This window comes from Pogoniulus pusillus, chromosome 17 (assembly GCF_015220805.1).
Source record: "Pogoniulus pusillus isolate bPogPus1 chromosome 17, bPogPus1.pri, whole genome shotgun sequence".
Lineage (NCBI taxonomy): Eukaryota > Metazoa > Chordata > Aves > Piciformes > Lybiidae > Pogoniulus > Pogoniulus pusillus.
The window spans coordinates 12,647,206-12,673,175 of NC_087280.1; the positions used below are offsets into that span (position 1 = coordinate 12,647,206).

The 25,970-nt window shown below is 38.9% G+C and overlaps 1 protein-coding gene across 7 annotated transcripts; it reads left to right on the forward strand.

Moving 5' to 3' along the window:
* The first annotated feature begins 405 nt into the window (after nucleotides 1–405).
* On the forward strand, nucleotides 406–25,243 carry SPPL2A (signal peptide peptidase like 2A). 7 transcript variants are annotated; one of them, XM_064157687.1, is made up of 18 exons: nucleotides 408–915; nucleotides 2,770–2,889; nucleotides 3,890–4,072; nucleotides 4,807–4,896; nucleotides 8,025–8,158; nucleotides 10,171–10,322; nucleotides 11,861–11,957; nucleotides 13,317–13,418; nucleotides 14,095–14,176; nucleotides 14,498–14,572; nucleotides 15,230–15,286; nucleotides 15,442–15,495; nucleotides 15,905–16,004; nucleotides 16,903–16,980; nucleotides 17,218–17,378; nucleotides 19,254–19,287; nucleotides 21,186–21,452; nucleotides 22,667–22,753. In XM_064157687.1, the coding sequence occupies exons 1-17, from the start codon at nucleotides 862–864 to the stop codon at nucleotides 21,443–21,445; spliced, it is 1,833 nt and encodes a 610-aa protein (XP_064013757.1). In that variant the 5' UTR covers nucleotides 408–861; the 3' UTR covers nucleotides 21,446–21,452; nucleotides 22,667–22,753. The 7 variants fall into 7 exon arrangements, with proteins under 7 accessions (XP_064013758.1, XP_064013757.1, XP_064013760.1 ...); XM_064157691.1 differs by lacking the exon at nucleotides 408–915 and adding an exon at nucleotides 1,047–1,191; XM_064157688.1 differs by lacking the exon at nucleotides 15,442–15,495 and having other exon boundaries at nucleotides 406–915.
* Nucleotides 25,244–25,970: the final 727 nt, after the last annotated feature.

Genomic DNA, 25,970 nt, shown 5'->3' on the forward strand with positions numbered 1-25,970 from the left:
ATGTGCACATCTATCAGTGATGCCAGAAGTAGGTATCAAGCTCCTTAATCCAGAGGCTGCATTGCGCAGGAGGCATTTGTTGCAGTACCCCAGGTGCACGGGAATTGCTCCGCCGGCATGCACACCAGGGAAGCTCTGCTGGCTGTTTACACTTGAGTTTCAGAGTCACGCCTATCTACTACAATTGTTCCTCCTACCTATTACATATGCACGAAGCATGATTCGGCGATAGCCTCGTGTGTCTTTGCTTGCACGTGTTGTCTGGGAGTCTCAAGCCCCCCTCCTCATTATCCTTGTAAGGTCCCAAGGACACTGATGTTTCCAACTCTTGTCAACCTCTACGAGACAAGGATGCTCCTTAACTCTAGATTCTCTCTTACCTATTACTAGTTCACATATCTGAAACACACAGAAGATGGTCTTTGAGCTTATTAGGCAGCTGGCTGGCTTCTCGTGTTTCCCGGTATAGACCATGCTCCTTCAACAACCCGAGAGACATGTTGCAAATATTCTCAAGGCCTCATGCCATGCCCAAAGACACGACATAGTCATGCACTGATTCAGGCAAAGCCACCAAAGCTTCGCACTCTGAAATGCAGGCCTAACGTAGCATCCGCAGGAGCCGGGTGCCGGGACACAGCACTCGGCTGCGAGCCGAGCGGCCGAGCGACAGAGGCGAAGCGCGAACGGCCGCGGTAACAACGGCGGCGGCCGGCCCCGTCAGCCGCGGCGGACGGAAGAGGAAGTGGCTTCTCGTCGGAAGCCGGCGGCGGTGAAGAGCTCCGTGGGGAGCGGGCGTGGGGAGGCAGAGCCCTGCCGCGGCCCTTCCCTGAGCAGGTGGCGCGGCAGCGGCACAGGAAGATGCGGGCGGCCGGGCTGCTGCAGGCCGCGCTCTGGGGCCTGCTGCTTGCGCCGGTAAGGGGCTGCGCTGCGCTGCGCATATCGCGGGAGGCGCCGGGGCTCGGCTTCCGGGCCGGCTCCTGGGTCGGGCCGGGCCCGGCCCCGCCGGTTGTGGCGGCCCAGGCGAGCGTGCGGTGGTGGCATGGCAGTGGCTAGCGATGGGTCTGGCGAGTCGGCCGTCGTTCGCCCGTCGCTGTTGGCGGAGGGGCTTCCTCTAGTCCGCGCTGTCCCGGGAGCTGCTCCCTGGAGGAGCCCGGCCGCCACGGGCACGGCCCTTTCTAGGCCCGACTGGTGTGTACCCCCGCGTCCCAGTGCCACCGGGGCGCTTTACCTCTGAACCGCGGCCCAGGTGGTGCCGGCTCTCCCGGGCCTGCCTCGCCTAAGGGCCCTTGGCTCCCTCCTGCCCCCGAGTGCCTGCCCTTCTCCTGTATACCCATGGGGTGCAGGCCGAACCCGCGCTCGGGTCACGCCGTGAGTTTCGATAACGAATCAGCCTCCCGGGTGCCTGCGTAGTTAAACGCAGATGTTGTTTCTAGAGGTGTTCAAATCTGGGTACTGGGGAAGAGGAAGGAAGCTTATGGTGTGTGTCCCTGCCCTGGCTGTTGGCTTTCTGAGCTCTGGTACCAGCTCTCTGGGGCCGCAGTGCCCTAGAAGGAAGAGCTTGTGTGTGTCACAGGGCAGCTGGCAGAACTACGGTATAACGCTTGTTCTGGTTCTAACTAGTTTCCCTCTACGTTCCTAGATCTCTGTGAGGTTTGTGCATGTTGTTTCTTGGTGTGTGCAAAATACTTTTCTCCTTATCTAGATGCTTAACTGTGATGGATATTGTAACAGAGGCTCGCTGTGTCTAGTAGCTTCTGGTGTCCACATGGTGGGATTACGATTGTGCTCCTAAACTCAACAGTCAGCCCAAGTTTATATCTTGTTAGTGACATGTTGGGAAAAATAAGGATTAGGAGACAGTATGAGGCATTGTCTTCTTTATCGAAGATAAGGAATTAAACGGGAAAAGTGTTAAAGGTTGTAAAGGAAAGAAATGTGAGGGAACTACCTGTCAAAAATGGTAAGTTTGTTCGAAGGTGAGAGGTCATTGGGAGCTGTCTGAACCTAAAGTGAAAAGAGGTGACGATGGTCAGTTGCCACACCTCTGCTCCTCTATGGGATCATTTTTATGTCGGAACAAGTCAGCCTCCTGGTCTTCTGCTTAAGTAGCAAGATTGAAGATGTGCTCAGGAAGAAATGTTTACTTTGAGTAAGATTTTGTGCTATTCAGTGGCGCAGCTGACTGCAGGGCCGTATGCTTTGCAAAGCCTTTGTCTGCTGTGAAAGAATACTAAAGCAATTGGAAAACAGTGAAGGTTTATCTGGATGCAACAGGCTTTCGTTGGGGGTGTTGCAAGTGAGGTGTAGCATGTAGCGTTTCTCCTAATTTTTAACATCTAGATGCTGTCTTTAGAACTCAGCAATGAATACATGAGGGTAAATAAATACCATGCTCTGGTCCTCCCTCCCTCCACTTTCTAGGCAAGATCTGGTTCCCTGATTTATCCCTAGGGAAGGGAAGTTTGACAACCAGGAAGATATATCAAACAAGCAAGTGATCACTCCTCCTAGATGCTTGTGTAGCATTAATACTTGATTTCTTGAAACCTAGAAAACACTTATTCTACTTTGTGAGGCAGAAAGAGGTTTTAATAGATTAAAACATCCAGGGATTCCACCTGTTTAAAGCCTTTATTGTTTTTAATTTGCCATTGGTTGGAAATTTTAGGTGAGTGAACTTAGGAGGGAAGCTTGGTAATTTTTGTACTGATCATAAGTCGTTCCTACACTCTGAATGTTAGTTCAGAACACCGTGGTTTATTGCAGGTAACTGCAGATGAGGGGATCCTACACGCTAGAGGAAGTGGTGTACCTCCAGTGACAAAGGATTACTGCATAATTTACAGTTCTGATTGGATATCTCTTCCAAAGAGCCTAGACAATGCTGTAAGTATTTAGCAAAGATGATATTCTCTCTATGTTTAGAGCTGATTTAAACTACCTTTAAATATTAAGCTGATGTTCTTAACATTTCTTCAGGTGTTACCAGTATGTTTACATTTTAGATTTGGAAGTAAAACTTCTCATTAGTTGTTTACAGAAATGGTGTAAGTTTGTGAAACAGTTTGCTTACATTGCTTCATCAACCAGATCTTCTGTTTACTTGTCTTGAAAACGTAATGGAACTGGATATTATCTGGGATTGTGCCATCATGTATTTTCTGAGTGTGTTTCTTTGCACCAACCAGGATGTGAGGCAGAAACAATTTTTTTTTGCGTTCTTCATATAAACAGGAAATACTTTGTGCTTGGAAGTGATCAAGGCACTCTTCTTTTCCCTTTCTCTTGCAGTTCATGAACAGATTAACTCAATATGAAACAAGATAAAAGTCACTCTTCTGCCCCACACATCTTTACTATGCTATTTTGGCCACCGAGATGTCTTGGCTAACTAAAGAAAACTGACAATAATTTAAAAGTAATTTTCAATATTAAATTGAACTTAGAAATAAGGATATAAGTATTTAAAATTGTTTGCAATAACTAATATGTTATGAAGGTTGTCAACTGGTTTCTAACAAGTATTTTGCTTCAGAATTCTGGAATGTTGTGTCCATCAGTGCTTTTTTGGCATGCAAATACACTGGACTCCCCCAAACTGCAAACAGTGATCTTCGATATAACCAGTTTCCTATGTTTAAATTACAGCAACAACTGCTGTGAAATTGTTTAGAAACAAAGAAATATTTCGTCTGTACATTGCTCTAAATGCCCCTCAGTATTGCAGGCTGCAGAAACTGCTGCTCTGACTTTATATACCTGAATGAACAATTCCTTTCTGTTACACTGGTTTTCTTTTAGGAATCATAGCAGTTTAGTCTTCTACATCTGCAGTATCAAATTTCTTGCTTTCATCATGTTCCTTTTCTCCCTTTTCTCTCTGCAGACTTTTGTGGCTTTAGAAAACCTGACTTCTACAGTACTCTGCAGTTCTTCTGAAGTTCCTTCTGGCTTAATGAAGGACAAAGCAGTTGTAGTGATGAGAGGAAACTGCACTTTTTTGGAGAAAGCAAGAATTGCACAAAATTCAGGTGCTAAAATGTTATTGATTGCCAGTAAGACCAGACTGGTAAGTGACAACATATTATTTTCTTCTGTAGTGAAATAGTGTCTTACCTGTTTTATCCATGCAGTGTTGTGCAGGGTTAGCTGGGAGAAATCCCAAAACCAGAGGACTCTAGCAAAATGTGGGGTGTCTAGCACAAGTCAGCCTTCCCCACAGAGCACTCTGCTGGTGCAGCTTCTGTTCCGAGAGAGTCATTCCAAGGTAGCTCTGTGAAACACTGTACTGTATAATCTGAAAGTACCTACAGTTCCGTTGCATTTTTAATCTCTTCTTTGAATCTTTCTTTAATTGTATTTCTGAATAGAAATGCTTGTCTGAATCATTCCATAATTTTAGTATACTTCAAACTCCTGTGATCTTAAGTGATACGTTTTTAGACATGTATGATCAAGGAGGCTATAACCCAAAATTGGAAACAAAAAAAGGCCTTTTGTGGTATCTGCAGTTTCTGTGATTATAATAAAAGCTAATCTTCTTTTAAAAGTATAGAAAATAAACCCAGTTTTGATTATCCCTTGTAATACTATAAAAGCACAAAAACTTTATGAACCTAGATGTGTTGGTAGTATCACCTGGTTTAAATATATCTCTTAACCTTTTGCAAAAGGTAATGAGTGAGAGTTTTGGTTTTTTTTTTCCCTCTAGAAATACACTGAAATGTAAGGGATAGTATTTAGGGGTTGAACCTGCTTTGCAAATTGCCTCAGCATACTTATCACTGACACTTTCTCTTTTAGTCTGCTATTTCAGGTAACAAGACTGATTTTGAAGATGTCACTCTCCCAGTTGCCCTTATAAGATACAATGACATAGTAGATATGCAGCTGGTAAGTAATACAGTTTCAGTATGTTATGGTTTGCATAGACTTGGGGTTTTGAACAGACAAAGTAATTTCAGGTCAGATAGCGATGTCTACCTGATTTTAATGATCACAGATACTACTTACAGTTTCACAGAAGAGGATGGGTATTATGGATATTAAGTCATGGAAGTACTAGTCTTCCTAATTCAGGTTAATTTGACAGAATGATTAATTAGAACACTAGAAACAGGTAACATTATATCTGACTGGAGGGAGGATAAACTGAGTTTCTGCTAAACAAGATAAGCAGCCTTCCAGTAAACTTGTATACAATTGCAGATGCCTGATGTAGGTCAGAAGCTGTAGCCTGAGAGTACTGAAATTAGAACAGTTGACCTTAAATCTATTGATGTGATGTCTTTCAGGCAAGCTGTGCCTTATCAGATTGGATCTTGAAGAAGGTGTGAGGCTTTTTTTTGGCCTTCGCCAGATGAGGAACTCTTTGTATTGCATGACAGCATCTGTTACAGAGCAGTTAAGCAGTGTAGTTTTGAGTTTCTGCTGAGGAGTTCCTGGTGAAGTGCCAAGCATGTGTCATTAAAATGTGGTAGTTGTGGTATCTCTTATGCTTTATAAGCAAGGGAGTTTGTTTTGAGGGTATTTTGAGTTGTTTTCATTGACATGTGATATTAGGATACAGAACATCGCAGAGGGTTTTAAAGAAAAGAGGATATTTTCTTCTGTGTGGCTTTTTCTGTTGTCATTTTGTTTTTTATGTAGCATTAAATAGCTTTGCTAGGCAGGAGTTGCACTGCACGTGTTTTTCTGTCAGTAGCAGAGGCTAGCACTAAAGTGTGTAGCCTTAGCCCCTTGGATTGAATTTGCAAGCTCTCTTGACCATTTCTGCTCTTAATCTTCAGACCTCCCATGGGAAGTTGACTTAGGTAAGTGAAAACTAAAACTGCACCTAGATGTATAGGACTTTAGTTGTTTACTGCCTATACCCATTAAAGATTGACTCTTGCCTAGCATCAACATGACTGAAGGTTTGTGACAGTTGTCCTTAGTCTGCCGTAGTCTTGAAGAGTACTGTGGTGTAGTTCAGGCTGCCCTCTTTCTTCAGATTTGTTCTTTCAAGTAAGACAAGTGCTGTTGCTTAGCCGAGTCTATTTAAGATATGTCCTATTAACCTAAAAAAGAACCATGACTTTGCTAGTAGATCAGCATGCCAGATAATGTTTCATACTGATGTTGAATCAATAGGTTTTGTCTTATAGTAAGACTGCTTCATAAAACTGGTGAGGAAGACAGCCTGGACTACAAGTGAGCCTTAACTAGTTCTGAGGCAGTTCTTGCCGAAGCCTTCTGTCATGTCACCAGCAGCTGTTGTTTTAAATGGTATGTGCTGCTTGGAAACTGGCAGCCATTGTAGTCTTCCTACTACAGTTGTTTCTGGTTTAACTCTTTCGAAGACCTCCAGCTTTCTTCTTTTGATTTGGAAGAGGGAGACAGCAGCTGCCTGAGGGTAGCTAGTTTGTACAAGAATTCCTTCTGCTTTTTCTTAGACTGCCTGTACTAGATTACACCTTTTGAGTTAGGAGTAATATGAGTCTCAATAGCAATAGAAGAGTGTTCAGACCTTCTAGTAAGTTGACTGCTCTCTTAAAGACTTATTTATCTGATGCAACAAGTTTGATTCTAGTGCTTTCTCTGGTGGAAATGGAGACTTTGCAAGTTTTTGAAGAGCAGAACAACATCGGGGGGGAGAGGAATCAAAAAGAGTATTCAATTCCAACGTGTCTTAATGCAGCTTAACTCTTTTCCATCATTTCTCCTTTTTTTTGTATCTGTGTTTTGGTTTGATTTTTGGGGTTTTTTGTTTGTTTTGTTTTGTTGGAATGGTTTGTTTTGCTGTTTGGTTTTTTTTAGATACAGAATGCTGTAATTTGAATAGGGGTGGAGATTTTTTTTTTGCCTTGTAATGTTATGTTTCATTTCATACTACTGCACTGTTTCACTAGATTTTAATTTTCTTGTTTTCTGAACTTCCATAAGTTCAGAGGAATGATTCTGACTTTAATTACAGATATTAACGTTACTATAGACTAACTCAGATGCTGAGATGAATCAGTTGTTTTTCACATATGACCAGTGTGTTCCACTACACAGCTTTCCATTCAGTCTTTCCACTGCCAGCATGGTCTTCCTGTAGCCATATCCTCCTGGCATGTTCATCTCCTCTCCTGCTTTTATCCCACATGCAGACTGTTAACAAATGTGTTTTTCTGCTCTGTCTCTGGATTCTGTTTTCACTGCTTTAGATGCCTTGACCTACTTTGGACTGTAACAGTGAACCTTTCTTCTCTACCACCTGCCACTTCCTGTCAGATGATCATTCTTTCTTTGTTTCTTAAATCTCACCTTTCAGTCAAAGCGAGCATCTTGGCCTTTCTTGTGAGATTTTTGTACAGTTCTGTATCAGTTATGTCTCCACATTCTCTCTCATCATCTTCAGTGTCCTGCATTTTTTTTTTTTTTTGGTTAGTCTTAAGTTTTTCAAGTAGCATGAAATATCTGTCTTTTATTTTGCATCTCTTTCAAACCATGTTCGTATAAAACTCTTAGTACCTTTCTGCTACCTTTCATTTTCACTGTGTCCTGTCTGAAGCATTATGCCTGTACCTGAACTGTGAATTTTGTGGTTTCAAGCACTAGAGGTAGACCTCTACAGAGTTTTTTTTCAGGCTGATTGACTTGGATGATATGCTTTTCTGCAGAGCAGGCATCTTTGTGAGTATTTGGTATGTTTAGAGGATGAAAAGCATTTGGGCTAGAGACACAACTTCTAAGAAGTGTTGAAGTGTTGAAAGAAAGCAAAGAAGTACCATTTTCCTTGTGGTATCCATATGTTTCCATAGCAGTAGTAATAGGAGTGTTTTCAAACTTGACTAGCCTGAAAGGCAGGATGGAAAGCCTTGCTTCTTTACAATAGCCCAGGCAAACAGATGGGATGTCTTGTGCAGTTAAGCTGAAAACTTGCTCTTGGCATCGTGCAGATGGAAAGCAGGAAATCATGATCTGTGTCTTGTTGGAAAAGAAGCAATCGAATTCCTTTGTTGTCCTTATGAACCAACTTGTATGTTATTTTTCAGGTGCTTGGAAATGAAGTTAATGTGACTCTGTATTCACCACCTTTGCCAGACTTTGATGGCAGTATGGTTGTCATCTTCCTCATTGCTGTGTTTACCGTGGCACTAGGAGGCTACTGGAGTGGAGTAGCAGAACTGTAAGTTTGTTTAAACACAACTGCTTAAATTACATGGACTGTAAATTTTGTGAAAATTGACTATAATCGGTGAGAAATTGTTTTAGGTTGTGTGCAATTAGCTGCTTTGCTAAGAAAGGCTTGAGCACTGTAACCTTCAAAAAATTACTATAGGTCTTTAAGTAACATAAAGTAGTAAACTGTAAAAGGTCCTGAGGGGTGATGCAGCTCTTGGGAGGAGAAACAAGTTAACATTTTGACACATTACTAAATATCCTCGAACTAGCATCATAATACTCCAATATTCACCACAGGACATAGGTATTTTAATGACACTTTTAAAATCCAGTGATCCAAGAGGTACATACATAGTTGTACCTGTGTTGGCAGGGATCTCTACAACTGCTTCATCACAGCAGTTTGTGCAGCATGCTGTGGGGTGTCTGCACTGCTCTCCTGTCACTTGAAGTGCTGGAAGATGTGGTTTGGTTGTGTCTGGGCGGCTGTGGACACTTGTCTCCTTCAGCTTTCTGTGGTGCCTGATGGAGCAACAGAGCCAGGGGCAAGGAGGCAGCAGCAGCCCCCGTGCAGGGAAGGGGAGGAAGTGGAGGTGCAGAATGTGGCAAGTGCAGGGAAAGAGGCATAGTACTTAAGTTCTGTGCTTGAGAGGTGTGCAGCTTGGTGAGTGAAGTGAAGCACAGTTGATGTGCAAAGCTGTTTCTAGTCTGGGGTTCAGCTGGATGTAGCTGGCTTTTCAGAGCCTCCTATTAGTCTGTAGTAATTCTCGGATGTCTCTGTTTGCTGAATGGGCCAGTGTGTGTTGCTACACAGGGCTTCCTGTTCCCAGAGGTGTTGAAGTACTTCGCTCCCCAGAACAACAGGGAGTGGATTGTATGTGATAACAACAGCTTCCTCTTTCCCACTAGTTATGCAAATCTAGTGATTTAAAAAAGATTAAAGAAGTAGGAGGGAGGGATGTGGTGTTGGTGTTTTTTTTTCTTTTTATTTCCAAGGTTGGATCTAATTATGCTGCCTTTTCACCCTGCAGCACTGTAGGTGTGGCTGCACAGAAGGCTAAAATAACAAAATGTGATGCTGTCTGCCATAGTGAAAAATAGCTAGATGTGATTACATTAAACTTGTTCAAGTGCAGTTTCATAAATCTAGGGTGAGCTTTTCCTTTTAAAAGCTGATTATTCAAAGGGTGTCCTCTGAGAAGGTGATTCATCTAACAAAGTGCCTTACTCTTGTGGGTTTTTCTCATTTGAAGGTAGCTGTTTTCAGTGCTGAATTCAGCATTCTGTAGGTAGGTCCTAGGATTTGTCAGGAACATGCTATCTGATGGGCAAGTTGCACACACGTCTGTACTAAAAATGAGTAGGACTATCTGCCTGAAGAACAAACACAACAGTTCTCCTTATTTTGCATGGTGAGGTATAAATATGGAGTATGTATGCATAGAAATACTGCCAGTGAAAATCCCTAATTACACCCGTTCTCTTTGACTTATTCTTTAATTATGAAATGTGTCAGAAAGAGCTAATACTTAGGTACTTCATTCGGCTAACATGACTGGCTTTTGCAGATACTTAATGCCTGTGGTTGAGGTTTTAAAACCATGTGTAATACCCATGATTTTGATTTATTGTATGCCTACATATCAGATTGAGTACATTTAGCACAAGAAGTGATGAGCTAATTGGTTGAGTGCTTGCATCCCGAGAAGAAGTTTTAAGAGCTGCTTTTCCTCACATGAATCAGGGTTTTGGTTGGGCACACTCCTTAAAGTAGGCAATCGTCACACAATTGGAAAGGAGAGCAGTTAAGAATCTTTTTTCATTGTGGTTCCACGTAGGAATGCTTATTTCCATCAGAAATTTGAAAGAAACTTAAAAAAATAAGCATGCCAGTATTCTTTAAGTCATGGTATGAGGGATTAGATCGAAATGCTGTCAGTATGACTGCTTTATAGGCTTTTTGGTCACAGTGAAAAGTTTCATAATCGGTAAATATTTGTTCTTTACTTCAAACAGTGAGAATTTGAAAGCTGTAGCAAGTCCTGGGGAGAGAGAAACAAGGCGGAAGAAGGAAGACAATGTCACTTTCACCCCTCTAACAGTTATCTTTTTTGTTGTCGTCTGTTGTGTCATGCTGCTCTTACTTTATTTCTTCTACAAATGGCTAGGTAAGAACCAATGGATAATATCATTGCCATTTTTACACATAATCTTCTTAGGTGTTGAAGTCTGAAAATCTATGTTTCTAAACTGAGTTTAGTTTTTTTAGTTGCTCTCTCCCTGTATGAATGGAGGGGTTAAAAAGATGTAGTCACTAATGAAGGAAGCTTTCGTCTGTTCTCTTACAAGGGTTGCCTTGCTGTGGAGGAGAGGTAGCAAGCAACTACTAACAAAAATGTGATGGACGTAGATATTCTTGGGAGGATGGCAAAGATAACATGGTGTTTAGAGTGTTTTGTTTGATACTTGTACACTGGTGTTGAGTTTGTGCTTGCCTTGCCCTAAGTACCAAGCAAAATGGCATTACCATAATGGGATAAACTTAAATTCTTGAATTAAGCAATTCCAGTAAAATACAGTTTTCAAATTGCTGATTGATTTATTGTTTGTTGGTTTTTTTAATTTGTTTCCCCTGCCCTAAAATCATGCAACAAGAAAATGCACATTGTTTTAATTAGACTTTTTACTACAAAGAGTGAAAGTTTTGATTCTGAAAGCTTCTTAAATTCACTCCCCTGGAATTTGTAGCCAGTTAACTTCCTGCTTCTGCAAAAGAAAATTCACCATCCTAATTTCTGATTTTGTTTAGCTTTTGTTGCCTTGAATATGGACAATGCACCAAAATTGAGATTCCCTAAACAGCTGATTTCTTACTGATTTCAGAGGAACCTGTTGTGCAGAACTTACTGTTCTGCCTCTTGGGGCTTAATGGATTGTAATGGTGAATGATCTCAGTGCCAACTATACTGATTTTTCAGTAATCAGCTTATGGGAGTCAAACTTGATTTCTAGCCAGACCTTCACTATCAAAAAAACCCCAAAAAAACTCACCAAATGCAACTAGCAAACAACTGGTTTTATTATTTGTCCACATTTCAGATTGCTTGCCATAGACTCAAATATACAATATACTTTAAATGGGAACTGGAATATAGAGTGTTTTCCTAACCAGTGGGTTCCGAAATGCATAGAAACTTTTGGAAGGGATGGGGTGTTTAGCATCTCTGACACCTAAATCATCAGTCAGGTCTTGGAGATGCTGAAATTTGTTGTGTAAACAGACAATGTGATTAAAGAGAAAACTTTCTGTGAGAAGTATTATCAGAAACAGAGAAAGCTGGCAGTTGTGAAATAGCGCTTTGGTTTTAGTCATAAACAAATAAAATTACATGAAAGTAGTTACAGGTCACATAGTTCTTTTTGAGGAAAAAGGAGGAAAAATAAATGTCTGATACTTTGTTTTTTCCCCCTCCAATTAAAACATTTCAAAACTCTGGTGTTTGCTTGGTGAGAAATCTTTCCAGGCAGAGACACTTGGAATTCATCACTTTCTGTGATCAGCAGACTGCAGTCTCCAGTGACTGTGTTGAGCAGTATTATAACTGAACAGTTCATCAGATGTACATTATTGTATTAAATTCCTGTTTGATTTTTTTTTCAGTTGTATTTTGTTACTGATTCTCATCTTTTCATTGTTTTTATTTAGTGTATGTTATAATATCAGTCTTCTGCTTGGCGTCTGCAATGAGCCTATACAACTGTCTTGCGGCACTAGTAGGAGAGATACCATTTGGGCAGTGCAGGTATTGTAGACCTTCCAGTTACTATAAATGTAAGGTTTCTTGTGGGTGTTCTCTGGTTGCTGCTTAAGGTAGTGTGAAGATAGGAGGAGAGTCTGGCAAATTGTTTTCTGTATGGCTTAGTGTGTGTGATTGTTAAAAAAGAAAACCACAGGCTTCTGTAATGGATATTAAAGGTATCCACAGTATAATCGACAGTTAAAATAGTTTTGTTGGAGACTTGCAACATTACATTTCTTTGAAAGCATTGCTGTAGTCAGATTTGAAAGGCTATGCTTGGCTGTCTGAGCTTGATTTTATACAATTCTGATTGCCTGTAAGGTGTGCCCACTTTGTTCACCAAAGACCTCTGTTAGGGACATTCTGCACATTTGATCCTGTTTGAAGTAAGTACTCTGCTATAGGCAATAGAGGTCTTTATTCATGATGTTAATTAGTACTGTATCTGTGACAGACCAAATTTTAACTTGCTCTAGCAAAAGCCACGCATTGCTTATGTTCTTTGTGGTAGAAGTAAGCCATTACAGTTCTAACTCAGGTGGTGCTACTGATGTACAGGTAGCCAGCCACCTCTTATTACTCTGAATTAAGTATCTTGCAGGTGTTGGTGAATGTGGGCATGTCCCAATCTTCTTCCTCTCTGCCTTCTCTTAAAAAAACTCTAGTGTTTACTTGAAAAGAACCCTAGTGCAAGCAAATGGTTCTTTTCCCCAAAAGAGCAATGCTTATCAGATTGCAAACCTAAGATTATGTTTGCATGTTACTTAGTACAGGATATTAGTATCAGATGTTCCAGTAGCCTAACAAAGGTAGAGACCAGGTAGAAACAGGTTTTCTATAAACTGCAGGATAGGCATTACATCTTTCATATACCAGTCCAAGAACTGTCCCAGAAAATGGAGTAGGCAGTAGCAAGAGATACTGGCTTACAATCTTTCAAGACATAGCTATTTAGTTTTTAATCTTGTATTATCTATCCTGAAATTGAATTTTTTCACCATCCCTTTCTGGAATCATGACAGGACTCTCTCACTAACATACTTCTGTTGGCCTAATTGTTGTGTGACAGAAATGGATTAAACAAATTCATTTGCTTTCTCCCTTTCCTGGATGTGTTTATAATAAAGTGGGGCCTGGCCATCAAAGCTCAATATGACTCACAGTCTGGGGGCATGTTTGTCATGCAGCCTGGAGAAGGACTGGTACAGCAGTTACAAGAATAATGCCACCTGAGTGTGAACAAAACAAATGGGCAAAGGATAAGTTCTTTAGATGAAAACACCTTGCCAGCTTAAGGACCTATCTGTGATAGCCCAGGCATGTGTTTTGGCTTTCTTTTTTAACTTAATTATTTTCTTTTAGGATTACATGTTGCAACAAAAGCATTGAAGTGAGGCTTATTTTTCTTGCTGCATTCTGCATAGCAGCAGCTGTTGTCTGGGCAGTGTTTCGAAATGAAGATAGGTAAGTGTTGCATTCTGACTTAAAAGAGAAATATGAATAATTGTTATTAATGAACTTCCCATCGTATAATTGGAGCACAGCATCCTTCTAAACTCCAGTGCTGATTTAAAAAAAAGTCATGAAAGTATATATGAAGCTTAACAAGCATGGGAATAATAAGAGAACAAAGCTATACAAATGAACTGTGTGGTAATTTAGAGTTAGCAAAAATTATGAAGATGAGGAAGAACTAGCTTGATTGCTAAGGACTGCCACAGAACTAAAGAAAAAAAAAAGTGCAAAAAATATGGTCCTCTGGTCCAAGTGGAAGCCTGAGGCCACAAATACACAAATAGTACAATCCTAACTAGCATCTTGAGCCAGATGACAACTGCAGCTTCCAGTCAAATGAGCAGTCATACAAGTGAACACAACGTTCCTGCTATGGCCTCTGTTCAACTCATTTTCTCTGTAGTACATTGATGAAGAATAATAAGTGGTTTGTGATCAGAGGCTGCTGTAAACTGACCATCTTGAAACTAGTATTTTTATGGGTTTGGTAACAGTACTTCATAAAAACTGTTTTCTTCTTTTCCCATCCAGTTTCCAATCTTGCTATTTTCAGCAAAATCTAAATGATTGCACTTAGATTCCAGCAGTAGCTGAACAATATGTAAAAATGTGTTCTTTTTTTCAGGTGGGCTTGGATTTTGCAAGATATTTTGGGAGTTGCTTTCTGCCTAAACTTTATTAAAACACTGAAAATGCCCAACTTTAAGGTACTGCGAGTTGCATACATTCTGAAACTATTCAAACATGAACCTGTAGGTTTAGTGCCTGGAAGGAGGCTTTCAACAATCAAGAAATATGTATTAAAAAAAAAAAAGAAATCAGTAGCATTTTGAATGATTATGAAAATCAATTACTCATGTTATAAATGTTGTGCCAGAATAAAAAAAACATGGGTGAAGAGGGGTACTGCTTCTTTATAGTTGTTTTTGTTTTGTGAAATTAAACACAAGGGTACAGGAGTGGCACCAGAATCTAGCTATTCAGTCCTTGAAAACCTACAGTAATGCTGTCTTCTTTTTTTTTGCCAGTCCTGTGTGATACTTCTCGGCCTTCTTCTTCTCTACGATGTGTTTTTTGTCTTCATAACACCATTTATCACAAAGGTATATCTGTGAATTTATCTTTGAAATAAAACAAAAACAATACTATATCATCATTGGGGCAGTGTTTTTGTCATACAGATTAGTGTTTTCACAGTTTTTGTCGCAGAAGTACTGACTTCCTTTTCGTTTTCCCCATTTAAGACAGCAGAGGCTTGAATTTTCATCTTGTGTGGGCTGTAGAGCATAGCACTTGTGTAGGTGCCAGAAATTTTGTGAAATGACTGTTTTCAGCAATCACAGGGTCACAAGGAAGATGTTCCCAACTGTGGCAGTGTGATGATGGGAAATGACTGTACTCCAGTTTTCTTCCTTAACACTCATACATGGGAACATGCCCTAGTACTTTCTGCTGTGCTTGTTTGCAGTGTAGTGTGAACTATACAGTTCTTTTATTTTGAAGCAGCTCACAGCAGAAAAGGCTGACATGTTTCTATCTAAGCTTCCAGCTACATCTAGTGGATTTATTTAAATAAGTTATTTTAAGCTGGACTAATGTTTTTTTAGTGGAAAACAGTACTGTGCAATACTGTCCATCTTATTTTTTGATATTTGGCATTTTCCTGACTCTGAATTGTAAGATGAGGTACAAACAGTTTTTCTACACTAAATTTGTGTTGTGTTAAACCACTAACTTTTGAAAAATGACCTTCATTTCAGAATGGGGCAAGTATAATGGTTGAAGTTGCAGCTGGTCCCTTTGGAAACAGTGAAAAGGTAAGAACAGTTGTTTCAACGTGTGCAAAATAAAAATACTGACACTGTAGCTAATTGATAGTGTGCTTTTCAGCATAACTTTCTCACAAAATACAGCCAGCTTTTGCTATTTTCTCTTAATTATTAAATACTTGTTGACTTGGGTTTGATCCTAGAATGATGAGAACTTGGTGGAAGTCCCTACTGAACGCTCAGCTCCCCATGAGAAAGTAAGGATTGTATTTCAGATACTGGATTTTTAAATGATTCCCTCTGAAAAGACTATTCTTTTGGGCAAAACCTGACTGTCCAAATTTCTCTTCAGGGCTTGGATATCATTGATCAATACTCTATAGTTAGGCTAATAATCCAGACTTGGTTTTCCCTTTTTATGGTTAAATATTAACTTTTTTTGGTGTGCATATTATTTGTAAATCTGAAATTCCATCGTGTTGCCTTAAGCTTTATCCACTCTCTATGTTGGTTTCTGGTTTTTACTTTAGGTTCTACCTACTTTGAAGTTCCGCATTAACAATAAATTATTTGTATTAAACCTTTTTATTAAGGAAATAAAAAAATCCAAAACACCAGGATGCTTTAGATTAGATTTATGTGGGCTTCTGAAATACTGTTTTACAGTTACCTGTGGTTATTAGAGTGCCTAGACTTGAATACTCTGCATCGACACTCTGTGACATGCCATTTTCATTGTTGGGTTTTGGAGACATTATTGTCCCAGGTGAGCAAATGTTTTTTAGCTGTGCAACTTAATGATTAAGTATTTTGGGTTTTGAGCCTCAACTGCCTGCTATTAGAATTTATTCTACAAAGTAATTACCAAATCAAACACAGCAGTTTGCTTTGAGCTGTCAGTACGGAAGACAAGAAAAGCCACAATGTAAGAAAGCTTTAGTATTACAGAATGTTAGGGATTGGAAGGGACCTCGGAAGATCATCTAGTCCAACCCCTCTGCCAGAGCAGGACACTTAAACACTGAAGAGTTTTTGCCTTCATTGCACTGTATGGTGTAAATATAAGTCTCACAGATAAATCCCACTGTTGACATTAATGAAATCTCACAGAAAGCAAATATTCAGTGACTTTATAGTATTTTTGTATCCTAGAATACCTAATTAGATACGAGGTAATGGAAAATATATTACCAGGTTTCTCCATCTTTCTCAGAAAAGCTGAATTTTGCCATAATTAGTCTTGGTCAAATTACTTAAGTCAGGCAAAAGCATCACCTCATGAAGAACATTAATTGCTGACTGCTATAAGTGACCATTAAAATCCTGATGAGGAACAGGATTAAAACTAGGTTATCACTCTTTTGTGTTACAAAAATGACACAATGTAGTTAGATTGCTTAAAAAAACCAAAACCTTTTATTACCAAACTCACTTGGCTAATAGCTTTAATTTTCAAGACCTAAATGTAGGATTTCATAAACTGGTTCTTGACTTTCCAGAATTAAATGGGAAGAAGATAACAAACAGTAATAGAATGTCTCATTACAAAAGTATTATAAGTTCTTGTTATGCTGCTTTTATTTGGAGAATTGGGGAGAAAAATATTTATGGCTAAATAATTAATTAGTTGTTGGTTTGTTTGTTTTGTTTTTTTTTCCTTTAAGGGCTTCTGGTTGCCTACTGTCGAAGATTTGATGTTCAAACAAGTTCATCTTCTGTGTACTACATTTCCTGTACAATAGGTAAATCATGTGATATTTCAGCAGTGTTAATCTTCATACTAGCTTCTTTTAAGTGGCAGAAATAGATAGTTTTCTTCAGGTAAAGGTTCAGTGTTATCAGAAGTGTCTTTTTGTGACCTCTTTAATGTGCTTACCCATATTTAAGGAAGATACTGCTTTAAAAGGTTTACTGAATGAGTAACTTACTGTAAAAGTTCACCTCTTCTTGATTGTGTTTGTATAAATATCTTTTTGTAGCTTATGCCATTGGTATGGTGCTGACTTTCATTGTTTTGGCGTTAATGAAGATGGGACAACCTGCCCTTCTCTATCTTGTACCATGTACACTGATTACTAGTTCACTGGTTGCTTGGAGGCGCAAAGAGATGAAGAAATTTTGGAAAGGAAACAGCTACCAGGTAGGTTGAAGGCCTTGAATGTTTTGTCATTAATTCCTTTGATTATCTGTTTCTGGAAGTACTAAATAATGTATCATCCGCAATCCAATTTTTGGTAGACTTCAGGTTCTCTTCTGCTACTAATACTCTTTAGAAAATCTTAGTCTAGTAGTTGACATGGCAGAATAAAGCTTAAGTGGGATGAAGTAGCTGGTTCAATACTCAAGGGAAAAAATAATCTGCTCTGCTTTCTTTTTTAAATATTTTTCTCATGTTTTAATATTCCTCAACAATCATCCTGATGTTGTATAGCATGCATCACTAAACTAAGCGTGTAGATTCCAGTCTGCACTAGTCCTGTGTTAAGAGACAGTTCAATGAAGCTGGTGATCAACTATTTTAGAAAATGTTCATGCATCACTGGTGTCCTGTATTGTCAGGATTACATGCAGGTTTCAGCTGTGCAGTAGCTGGGTAGGTAGGTACCCGTTTGCTATCACAGTGCACATTGTATGCATACTGCCTTGGGTACTCTGCAGGTATCACCTGTATCTAGGCTGTGTTGAACTCAGCATCCCTGTTGTGAGGGATGATGAGTGCTGTGAAGCTGTGAAGTCAATTGTGGAAAGGAGCTGCTCTTGCTTTCTCAGCTTCTAAATCGAAAGGTTTAAGTGGATCAATGGAAGTCAAGGTGATGGCAATTCTCCTAAATGTGAAACTGTAGGCAGGCAGGTCCTACAGTACCATCAGCTTAACACTACGTTTTGGTGATCCAACTAATATTCTACACCTGCTTCAGATGGAGGTTGGTTACCTAGGAAATTACTCAGGAGATCTTCAGCTTTACCTAGGCAGCCCATCATTTTGCTTACAAAAACCCAGCTTTTTCACAGAGCCAGTGAATAGAAATCTTTCCTTGTAGGTCACAGTTAACCTTGGCTTACTACACTTTTGTATATAAATTAGCGATTGCTGTTCCAAAATAAGCCATGTCACATATATGAAGTCCAATAATTCTGAGTCTGTTGTGGGGGAAAAAAGCTTTTGGAATTTATTTTCCTCACTTGAGTTCTGACTAAGATTGGCCTAAGTAAATCTGGCAACTCTCTTTCGTGACAAAAATTTCTTCTGCTTCTCATAGCAAAACTCATACTTGGAAGAATTATGTTGCCATAGTAGTTATTTCATGTTCTCTCAGATGGTTTCTTGAAGGATTAAAACTGTCGTGAACTTTGGCTTGTTTTGAGTCAGATGACTTAATTTATTTCTGGCACAATTTAAAATGTTGATTTCCATCCCTCCTCTGCCACCTGCAAGATAGACTTGTCTGCGATTGAGTACCTCTTTTGCTATTAACTTTCCAAAGAATATTTTCTATATTGAATAACACCCTCTGGAAAAAAATATTAAGATGCACTATTGGAATGCTGCAGTGTTGTTCTTTCTCATACATTGTCCTCTTTACATAAAACTGTACTTCAGATGGTCCTCATGAACATACATGCAAAATAAACTCCCCAAACCCACACAATCCTAGAGTTAAATCTCTGGCTTTTAGTACTCATTCTGAGGAGGAAAGATACAGCAAGATAACAGAAGAGTATTTTTTGCTACAATGGTAACTTAGATTGGAGTAGAGCTACCCCATTGACAAGGGTGAAATGATTTCTGTAGAAGTTTACTTTGCCCTCCTGGGAACAGAGAAACTTTGCAGACTTCTTACAGCAAAACATCCTAAGAATTGCAGTACAGGAGCATGTGCAGTGTATCAGGTGACTAAATTTGATGAATTCTGCTGTTTATTATCCATTAGTTAGCCTTTTTAATTTTAGATTTACTGGTTTTAATTTTTTTGTTGTTGTATGTGTTTTTAATAATGGAATGACTTTTATTTAGGTGTCGGACTCCTCCAGGACGCCTTTGCTACAAGGTGTGATTATGGCCTTCTTTTAATGCGACTTTAATAATCATCTTACAGTTTCTCTTTTTTTTCTTTTTCCCCTCTCTGCTTCCTCTTTTCATTCTTTTTTGTGTCTGTCTATCATTTTTCTGAGTAATTCAGTAGAGGAGGGTAGAACTGAAGAGAAGCTATAAGTCTGGTTTTATGCTTAGATGTTTTCAGACTGTTGTTTGGTTTGTTTTCTTTCTTTCTTTAAAGTCACTGGAGCCATGATTCCTAAGCTTGAAGGCAAGCTTTGTATGCCTCTCTATAATTTCCTAGGAGTGTCTTCAGATGTTTAGAACTGGTGTTAATTCCTCTGCTGTGACCTATATGGAAGTCCTTCACCTAATTTTTCTCTGCCACTGTATTGACATGAAACCTGCTTACTGCTAAGCAGTGAGCCTGTCCTCTGTTATATGTTAAACATTGTAATTTGCTTTTAGTAATGATGCCTACAGTCACCTTATTATTCCACAATATACTTTATCCCTTGCTGTCTGCAGTAGGATAAGGAGCAGGAATTTGCACCACCTTTTGCAGTCTTACTGCTGTACAACTTCTAGACTGCAGCAAGAAGGCTCAACCTTATTAGGCTATAGCTCATGACTGCTGAGACTGATAGTATCTATTTTAACTGTCATGTGTCTCAAGCACAGCATAGAGAGAGCTATACAAGCTTTCAGATTTCAACTTCTTGCAGAAATTAAGCATTTAAACAGTCTTAAGTCACAGTCAGCAGTCTGGAGTCATCTGTCTGCTTAAAAATGGTAGCCTGTCTGCCCTACACAATGAAGACAATTTCAGATGGTGAGCTCTGCTTGAGTCTTAAATTCTGAATTAAAAAGCATTTTCGTCATTAGCTTCTTTCTTCTGATAAACAGTGCTGTAACAACTTAAGTCAGAGTAAAAAAGCCTTAATAATGAAGTTAGATTGAAGCCTAGGAAAAGGTTATGACGTGAGAGGGGTCAAGTGTAAATTAAAATCAGGTAGCCAGACTCTATTTTTATAGCTTAAAATTCTTCCATCCTTCTGTGTGCACTCGACTTCCTGGATAGGATTGTTAAAATCAGGTTCGGAGTTTCTACTTTATACATATGGGAAATATTTGACCCCCTAAGATAGCTCTGAGGTCCCAGAATCTGTAGCTGAAAGCACTTCTGTTTCTGCATAATTCAGTTGTACATTCTTGTTATGCTGTGTGTGGCTTTTTTATGGAGCAGTCAAGCTGTAGAGAAAAACATTCTATTCACTGAAGCACAGGGATTTATTAGTATACCTCCTTTCATACTTCTAACTGAACAGTATTGCTGCTGTTAGGTGTATAATAAAAATCTATTTAGGGTATACTCCTTATGTATGCCTGCCTAATAAACTAATCAGATACTTATTTTCCAGTTTTTAAATTGATTTGCTTTTTGTATCAGTACAATCTGTGAAATCATTTTAGTAACACCATGAAAAATCTACTGCACTAGTGCAATTTTCAAGTCTTCTAGATGGAATGAATCATCTTGCAGCTTTTCAGTTTGTCAGTTTGGAGTTGAGTAAGATTTCCTATCTGCAACAAAAAAAAAAATCAATAGATTTGAATGTTACATAGCATGCACCTGCTGGTTCATGCTGCAGTTTTGAATCACACACTGAGATTCTTGCAAATTAAACGTAAGTTAGGAATGACACGAAGGCAGGACTGGAGTGAATCCTGAAAGTGTGTGCACAGGTACTCTTTCCAGGCAGGAGTTTGTAATTTCTAGCTTGGCTGTGGGCAGTGACATGGTTGGGTTTTGTGGGGGTTTTTGGTTGATTTGTTTTTTCTTTCATAGTTCACCTTGTTAGGAGATAGTTTTGTAACTAGAATACATTTACCTTCAATCTATCTTGACAGGCCCTCACCTTGAAAAACTTTTGGGAATTTATATCTGGGAGAAAATCTTTTGCATCTCTTCTACTTCAGAAATGTTCAACAGCTCTCCCAAAGCACAGTCTGATTGTGTTGGCTCACACACAATCACTTTGCCAAGGATTTTAGCATTGTGCCTTCATCTTTCTGCTGGTTGTCTAAAGACTCCTGCAGCTTCTGCTAACACTTCGATAATGGGGTTGGCCAGAGACCCTATAACTTGGATACACTTTTTTGTAGATTAGAAATGAGGTGGGTTAGTTTTTGCTTATTTTGGCCTTGTAACATTGATGTACATCCAAAAAATCCAAATAGCCTTTTATGCTCTACTAGCCATTTTGGCTTTGAAGTTCACTTAACTGATAAACTTTGAATTATCTGCTTGAAATACAGGTGGTATCTCCAGCATAAGTACATTTTGTGCTACTTACCTTGTAAGATTAAGAGAGTAATACTTGGACTTGGGGATATAGTAAATTGTTGTGATTTTTTCATGTGGGTTTTTGGTCACAGCGTAGGGGGAAAGTTCTAGATATACTGAAGTGAATGCAAAATTGTCATTAGCACAGGAGTCTGGTACTTGCTGCTGAACTCAATGTGTTCTCTTGCTGTAACTCAGTCTTTGGCCTCTTGTTGATTATGCTTAATTCTGACACCTTTAAACCAATGGACCTTGGTTTGTCATACTAACAAATGTGTGTATTACCCCTGTAATTTATTCTGTGCCTTGTTCCAAAATTAGAGTTACAGTTGGCAACACAGCAGTAGATAACCAGGCTGCTTTTTAGTCATGAAAACTACAAAGCTTTCTGAAGTTACTCAGGTGATCTGACTAGTTACATAAACTGCAAAATGTAATCGGTCTATATAATAATCTAGTTTAGAATCTGTTCTGTTATAGGTCTTTACAATTCTATTTCCTTTATACTACTTAAAAAGGAAAATTGATGAAGAAATGTTGTCTGTACTGTTAGTCTTTACTAACTGTAAATACAGCTAGCTGTTAAATGATGAAAAGGGAAAGCTGGTCTTTTCTATTCACACTATTTCTTGTAAATGTTATGGTAGGATTGTTGGGTCTGCTTCCAGTTCTTCAAACCACGTCTTGATCAGTTCGCTTAGCCAAATTGTTGTGTTTGTGTGGTGGTGTGTTTGGCTGTTCTGTTTGTTTTTTCTCTGTATTTAATAATGGAGACACTTTTGACTTCTAATTTCTTGCAGAGGATTTGAATCCGTTTTGGAAAATGCTTTTACAGTGGAAAGCATTAGCTAATAGAGCTTTGATTATCTGGTCTGGATACTTCTGTGATCTATAAAGAACTTCCTATCTATATGCTGCTAAAATGCACTCTAACACATGTTTAATTCTATTTCTCTTAGCTAACAAATACTTTGGACCAATGGGTAAAAAGCAGTACATCTTTATAATGGCCTATCTCTTTCTTTCTTTTTGTTTTTACATTTAGATGATGGAACACCTGGATTATACAGGACATGAAGAAAGCACAGCATCAGCCAGTGAACAGCCTGGACGACAATAACGTGCAGGATCCTGATTCTAAAGTAGTGTTCAAATTTTCCACAATTGAGTAACAGTAAATTTGAAGTTTTAGAGTAGAGTATTTCTTACTCTGTGTAAAAGGTTTTTTTACTCCCAAACGTATATTTTTATTGAAAGTATTGTTAATAAGAGAAAAGTCACTTGCCTTTTTACAGCCAGACCATGGCTAGTAAAAATGTGCCTTATTTTGATTTCAATAAAAGGATATTTTCTATGCAATTTTCCAAATGTGTTTCTATACAGTGTATTTTTATAGAAGTTGTTTGTCCCTATCAGTTTGATGCATGAAATACTCTTAATTTTGATTGACTAGTTAAGTTTCATTAAAAATTATAATACCCTTCATAGGATTTCTTACCAGATTTTGAATGCAAAGATTGGTAGTAACTCAAGAATGAAGCTATAGTTCCATCACTATAAGTAATATAAACAGTGTATATGTTAGTCTGTGTACATTGGAAGCCATAAAATAGGTAACAGGGCAAATTTAGCTTGGGGTTGTGAGGTTCCCCTTGCCAAGTATCTCTGGCTTATGCCTTAACCACGAAAATTGTTAAGCTTTGATGCAAGACTTTGGATTGTAAACCTCACCAACCATTAAAAAATAATAATAATAATAAAAGCAGGGGGAAGGTACATACACAGTAGCCCTGGAAACCTGAGTGCATCTCCTGGAAGAGCTACCAAACAAGATGATGTGAGAGTAAAAAGGGCTTTTGCTCAAGAAGTGCTATTTTGGGTGAGGTGGAATGAAATGTGAACTTTGTCCTGATTCTTCTACCTGTTAAGACTAGGTCAGTATTTGTGGTCTTTATCTGGCTGTGAATCAGTTCAAAGAGATGGGGGAAGACAGGACAGATTTCTTTAGCTTTTGCATCTACATCATACTGGTTTTAGTTTGTTGTTAAAAATCCTTTGCAATTGATATTCAAAACAAGTTTGCTAGTAGTGCCTGTGTTAGTTAAGGACAGTGCATGTGTTTAACTTGATTAATCTTAATTTGTTTTAGCTTTTAAAGACTTGGGAAAAGAGACATAGTTGAAATTGTTAGTTTGCGTTTAGAAGACCTTGGGTTTGACACTTTCATCTTTTTTCAGGAAACTGCAAATTGAGGGGGATTAGGCATAGAAAATTTGTATAGATGTAATGGTAACACTATACACCAAAGAAAATTGGAGAAGGCAACAACAGGAAACCACCGAGTTCACTTAGTGCTAATGTCAGGTAGTTGTTAAAACATTTTTCCTATTCTTTAAATGAATGTCATTCCTAGAGTCAGACCAGGTTGAAAACCATCCAAAAAGCACATGCTGGGCAATGGCAATGCAGGCTTTTCTGCAGTGCTTCACCTAAGTGCCTCAGTGCTCCTTTGAAGGTCACCTCTAGACATTTATAGTTAGTTTAGGGCATGTTGGCTCAGGAAAACTACCCAGATAAAATCTAGTTTAGATTTACTTAGGAAGTATGCTAATTAGGACAATTGTAAATCTCTGTTAGCAGTTAACAAAGCCTTACCACAGATTCGCTGCCTTGCATTATTTATATCAACTTTAAACTTTTGTTGGCAAGAGTCAGGAGCAGACAAACTTGCAGCCTGTGCCAGTCGTTGCCATTCACTAAGACTAATCATGGTGCTAGTTGATACGGGTAAGATAACCACCTTGTTTGCATCTCCCCTAAGAACACATGAATTGCAGTTTTCATGTTAGTAGCTGCCCTTCTTGACTTGCTCGATCTAAACATCACCTGAGCCCCTCAGAATACAGTGATCTTGAGCACCATCTTCACTTTTCAGTTGACTGGCACTTTAATAAATTACAGCAAACCTCAGTAGCAGACTGAAATACTTGTCTTCTGATGTGTTGTCATCCAGAGAGATGAAGAAGTTGTAACTCATGCAAAGTCAGGCGCTACACAAAGCTTTTTAGAAGCTTCACAAATCTAAGTAATATGACTCCTTTTTCTCTTTAAAATCTTCTGCATTGAGGATTTGTTAAATTTTCAGCTATAAATGATAATAGAATTAGTATAAAGAAGACCTTTAGCAACATAAATGTATTCAGCAGCTGGCTGTGGAAGCTCTGTCTTGTTCTGTGCCTAATTATGCTCCATGCCTGATCATGCCTGAGGTTTCACACACATGTGCTGCAGTTTAATGGGATGTAAACTAACTTTGTTTCAAATACTTAGGTGCTTTGTTACAAAAATTAAGAATGGAGTTTAGAATTTTATATAAATAATAGGTTAGTATTGACTACTGAAATGAGGGTTTTCTAAGTTCAATAGAACTGAATGCAACACTTAGCAATTGTGAATGTCATTAAATTTGGTTGGGCTAAACACAATGTAAAAGCCTTTTTAGTCATACTTTAAAATCTTACTACCTTTTCTTTATATGTTTACTGACAACAGCCCCCTTCCATGTGACTCTAAGCTATCACTTTAAGAATGTTATTAATAAATGTTACTTGGGAAAAAAAAACCTGTTGAGTCATTGCCTTGTTCTGATTCGTCTTTCTTACCTGTTCATGGCGAAACAGTTCATAATACCAACTACATCAGAAATATGTGATACAGCCCTGTGAATTTTGGTTTGGGTTTTGTTTTTTTTCTTCCAGGGACAGGGGCAAGGACTAAAGTCTGTGAATTGAGCTACATCACTTCTACTGGTCTAAGTCAGTAAATACTTGTTGCACTGCTGGTAGTAAGGAGGCTTTGTGAAAGCATACCTGACAAACAGTGAGTTAGAAATTTTAGACATACAAACTTTTTGATGGTAATAAGCTTGCTTGCATTAAGCCTTGGGAACAGTGCAGGTGAATGTACTTAGCTGTAGACATGAAGAGCAAGAAAAAGCCAAGCTTCAGTCTTGAAGCCCAGGTTGGGTTGGAAATATTAGCAGGGGAATAATCATAAAGCACTAAACTTGAATGCACTCGATAAGTGATCTTTGAGACATCCCTACAAACCTGGGATTGTCTCCCTTCTTCAGTGTGTTTGGAATTAACATGTTTTTAAGTATTTTAAGTTTTCTCCTCCTCTGGAGGTTCCAGTAGCATTGAGTCACAGTGTGTACTTAACTGAGAAAACTCCGTAATGCTTTTCGAATTTACTTGTCTTAAAAAGTAGAAAGATTGCTGCAGTCAGCAATCCCTTGTATCACTGTCTGTTCCCTAGGCCGTGAAGGTTAGGCCGGTACATTTGACACT

Excerpts from the sequence above, each read along its gene's own strand:
- SPPL2A (XM_064157687.1), top strand. The coding sequence starts at position 862 with ATGCGGGCGGCCGGGCTGCTGCAGGCCGCGCTCTGGGGCCTGCTGCTT. Across the intron at positions 16,005-16,902 it reads TGGAGACATTATTGTCCCAG|GGCTTCTGGTTGCCTACTGT; the intron begins GTGAGCAAATGT and ends TTTTCCTTTAAG. Across the intron at positions 19,288-21,185 it reads CAGGACGCCTTTGCTACAAG|GCCCTCACCTTGAAAAACTT; the intron begins GTGTGATTATGG and ends CTATCTTGACAG.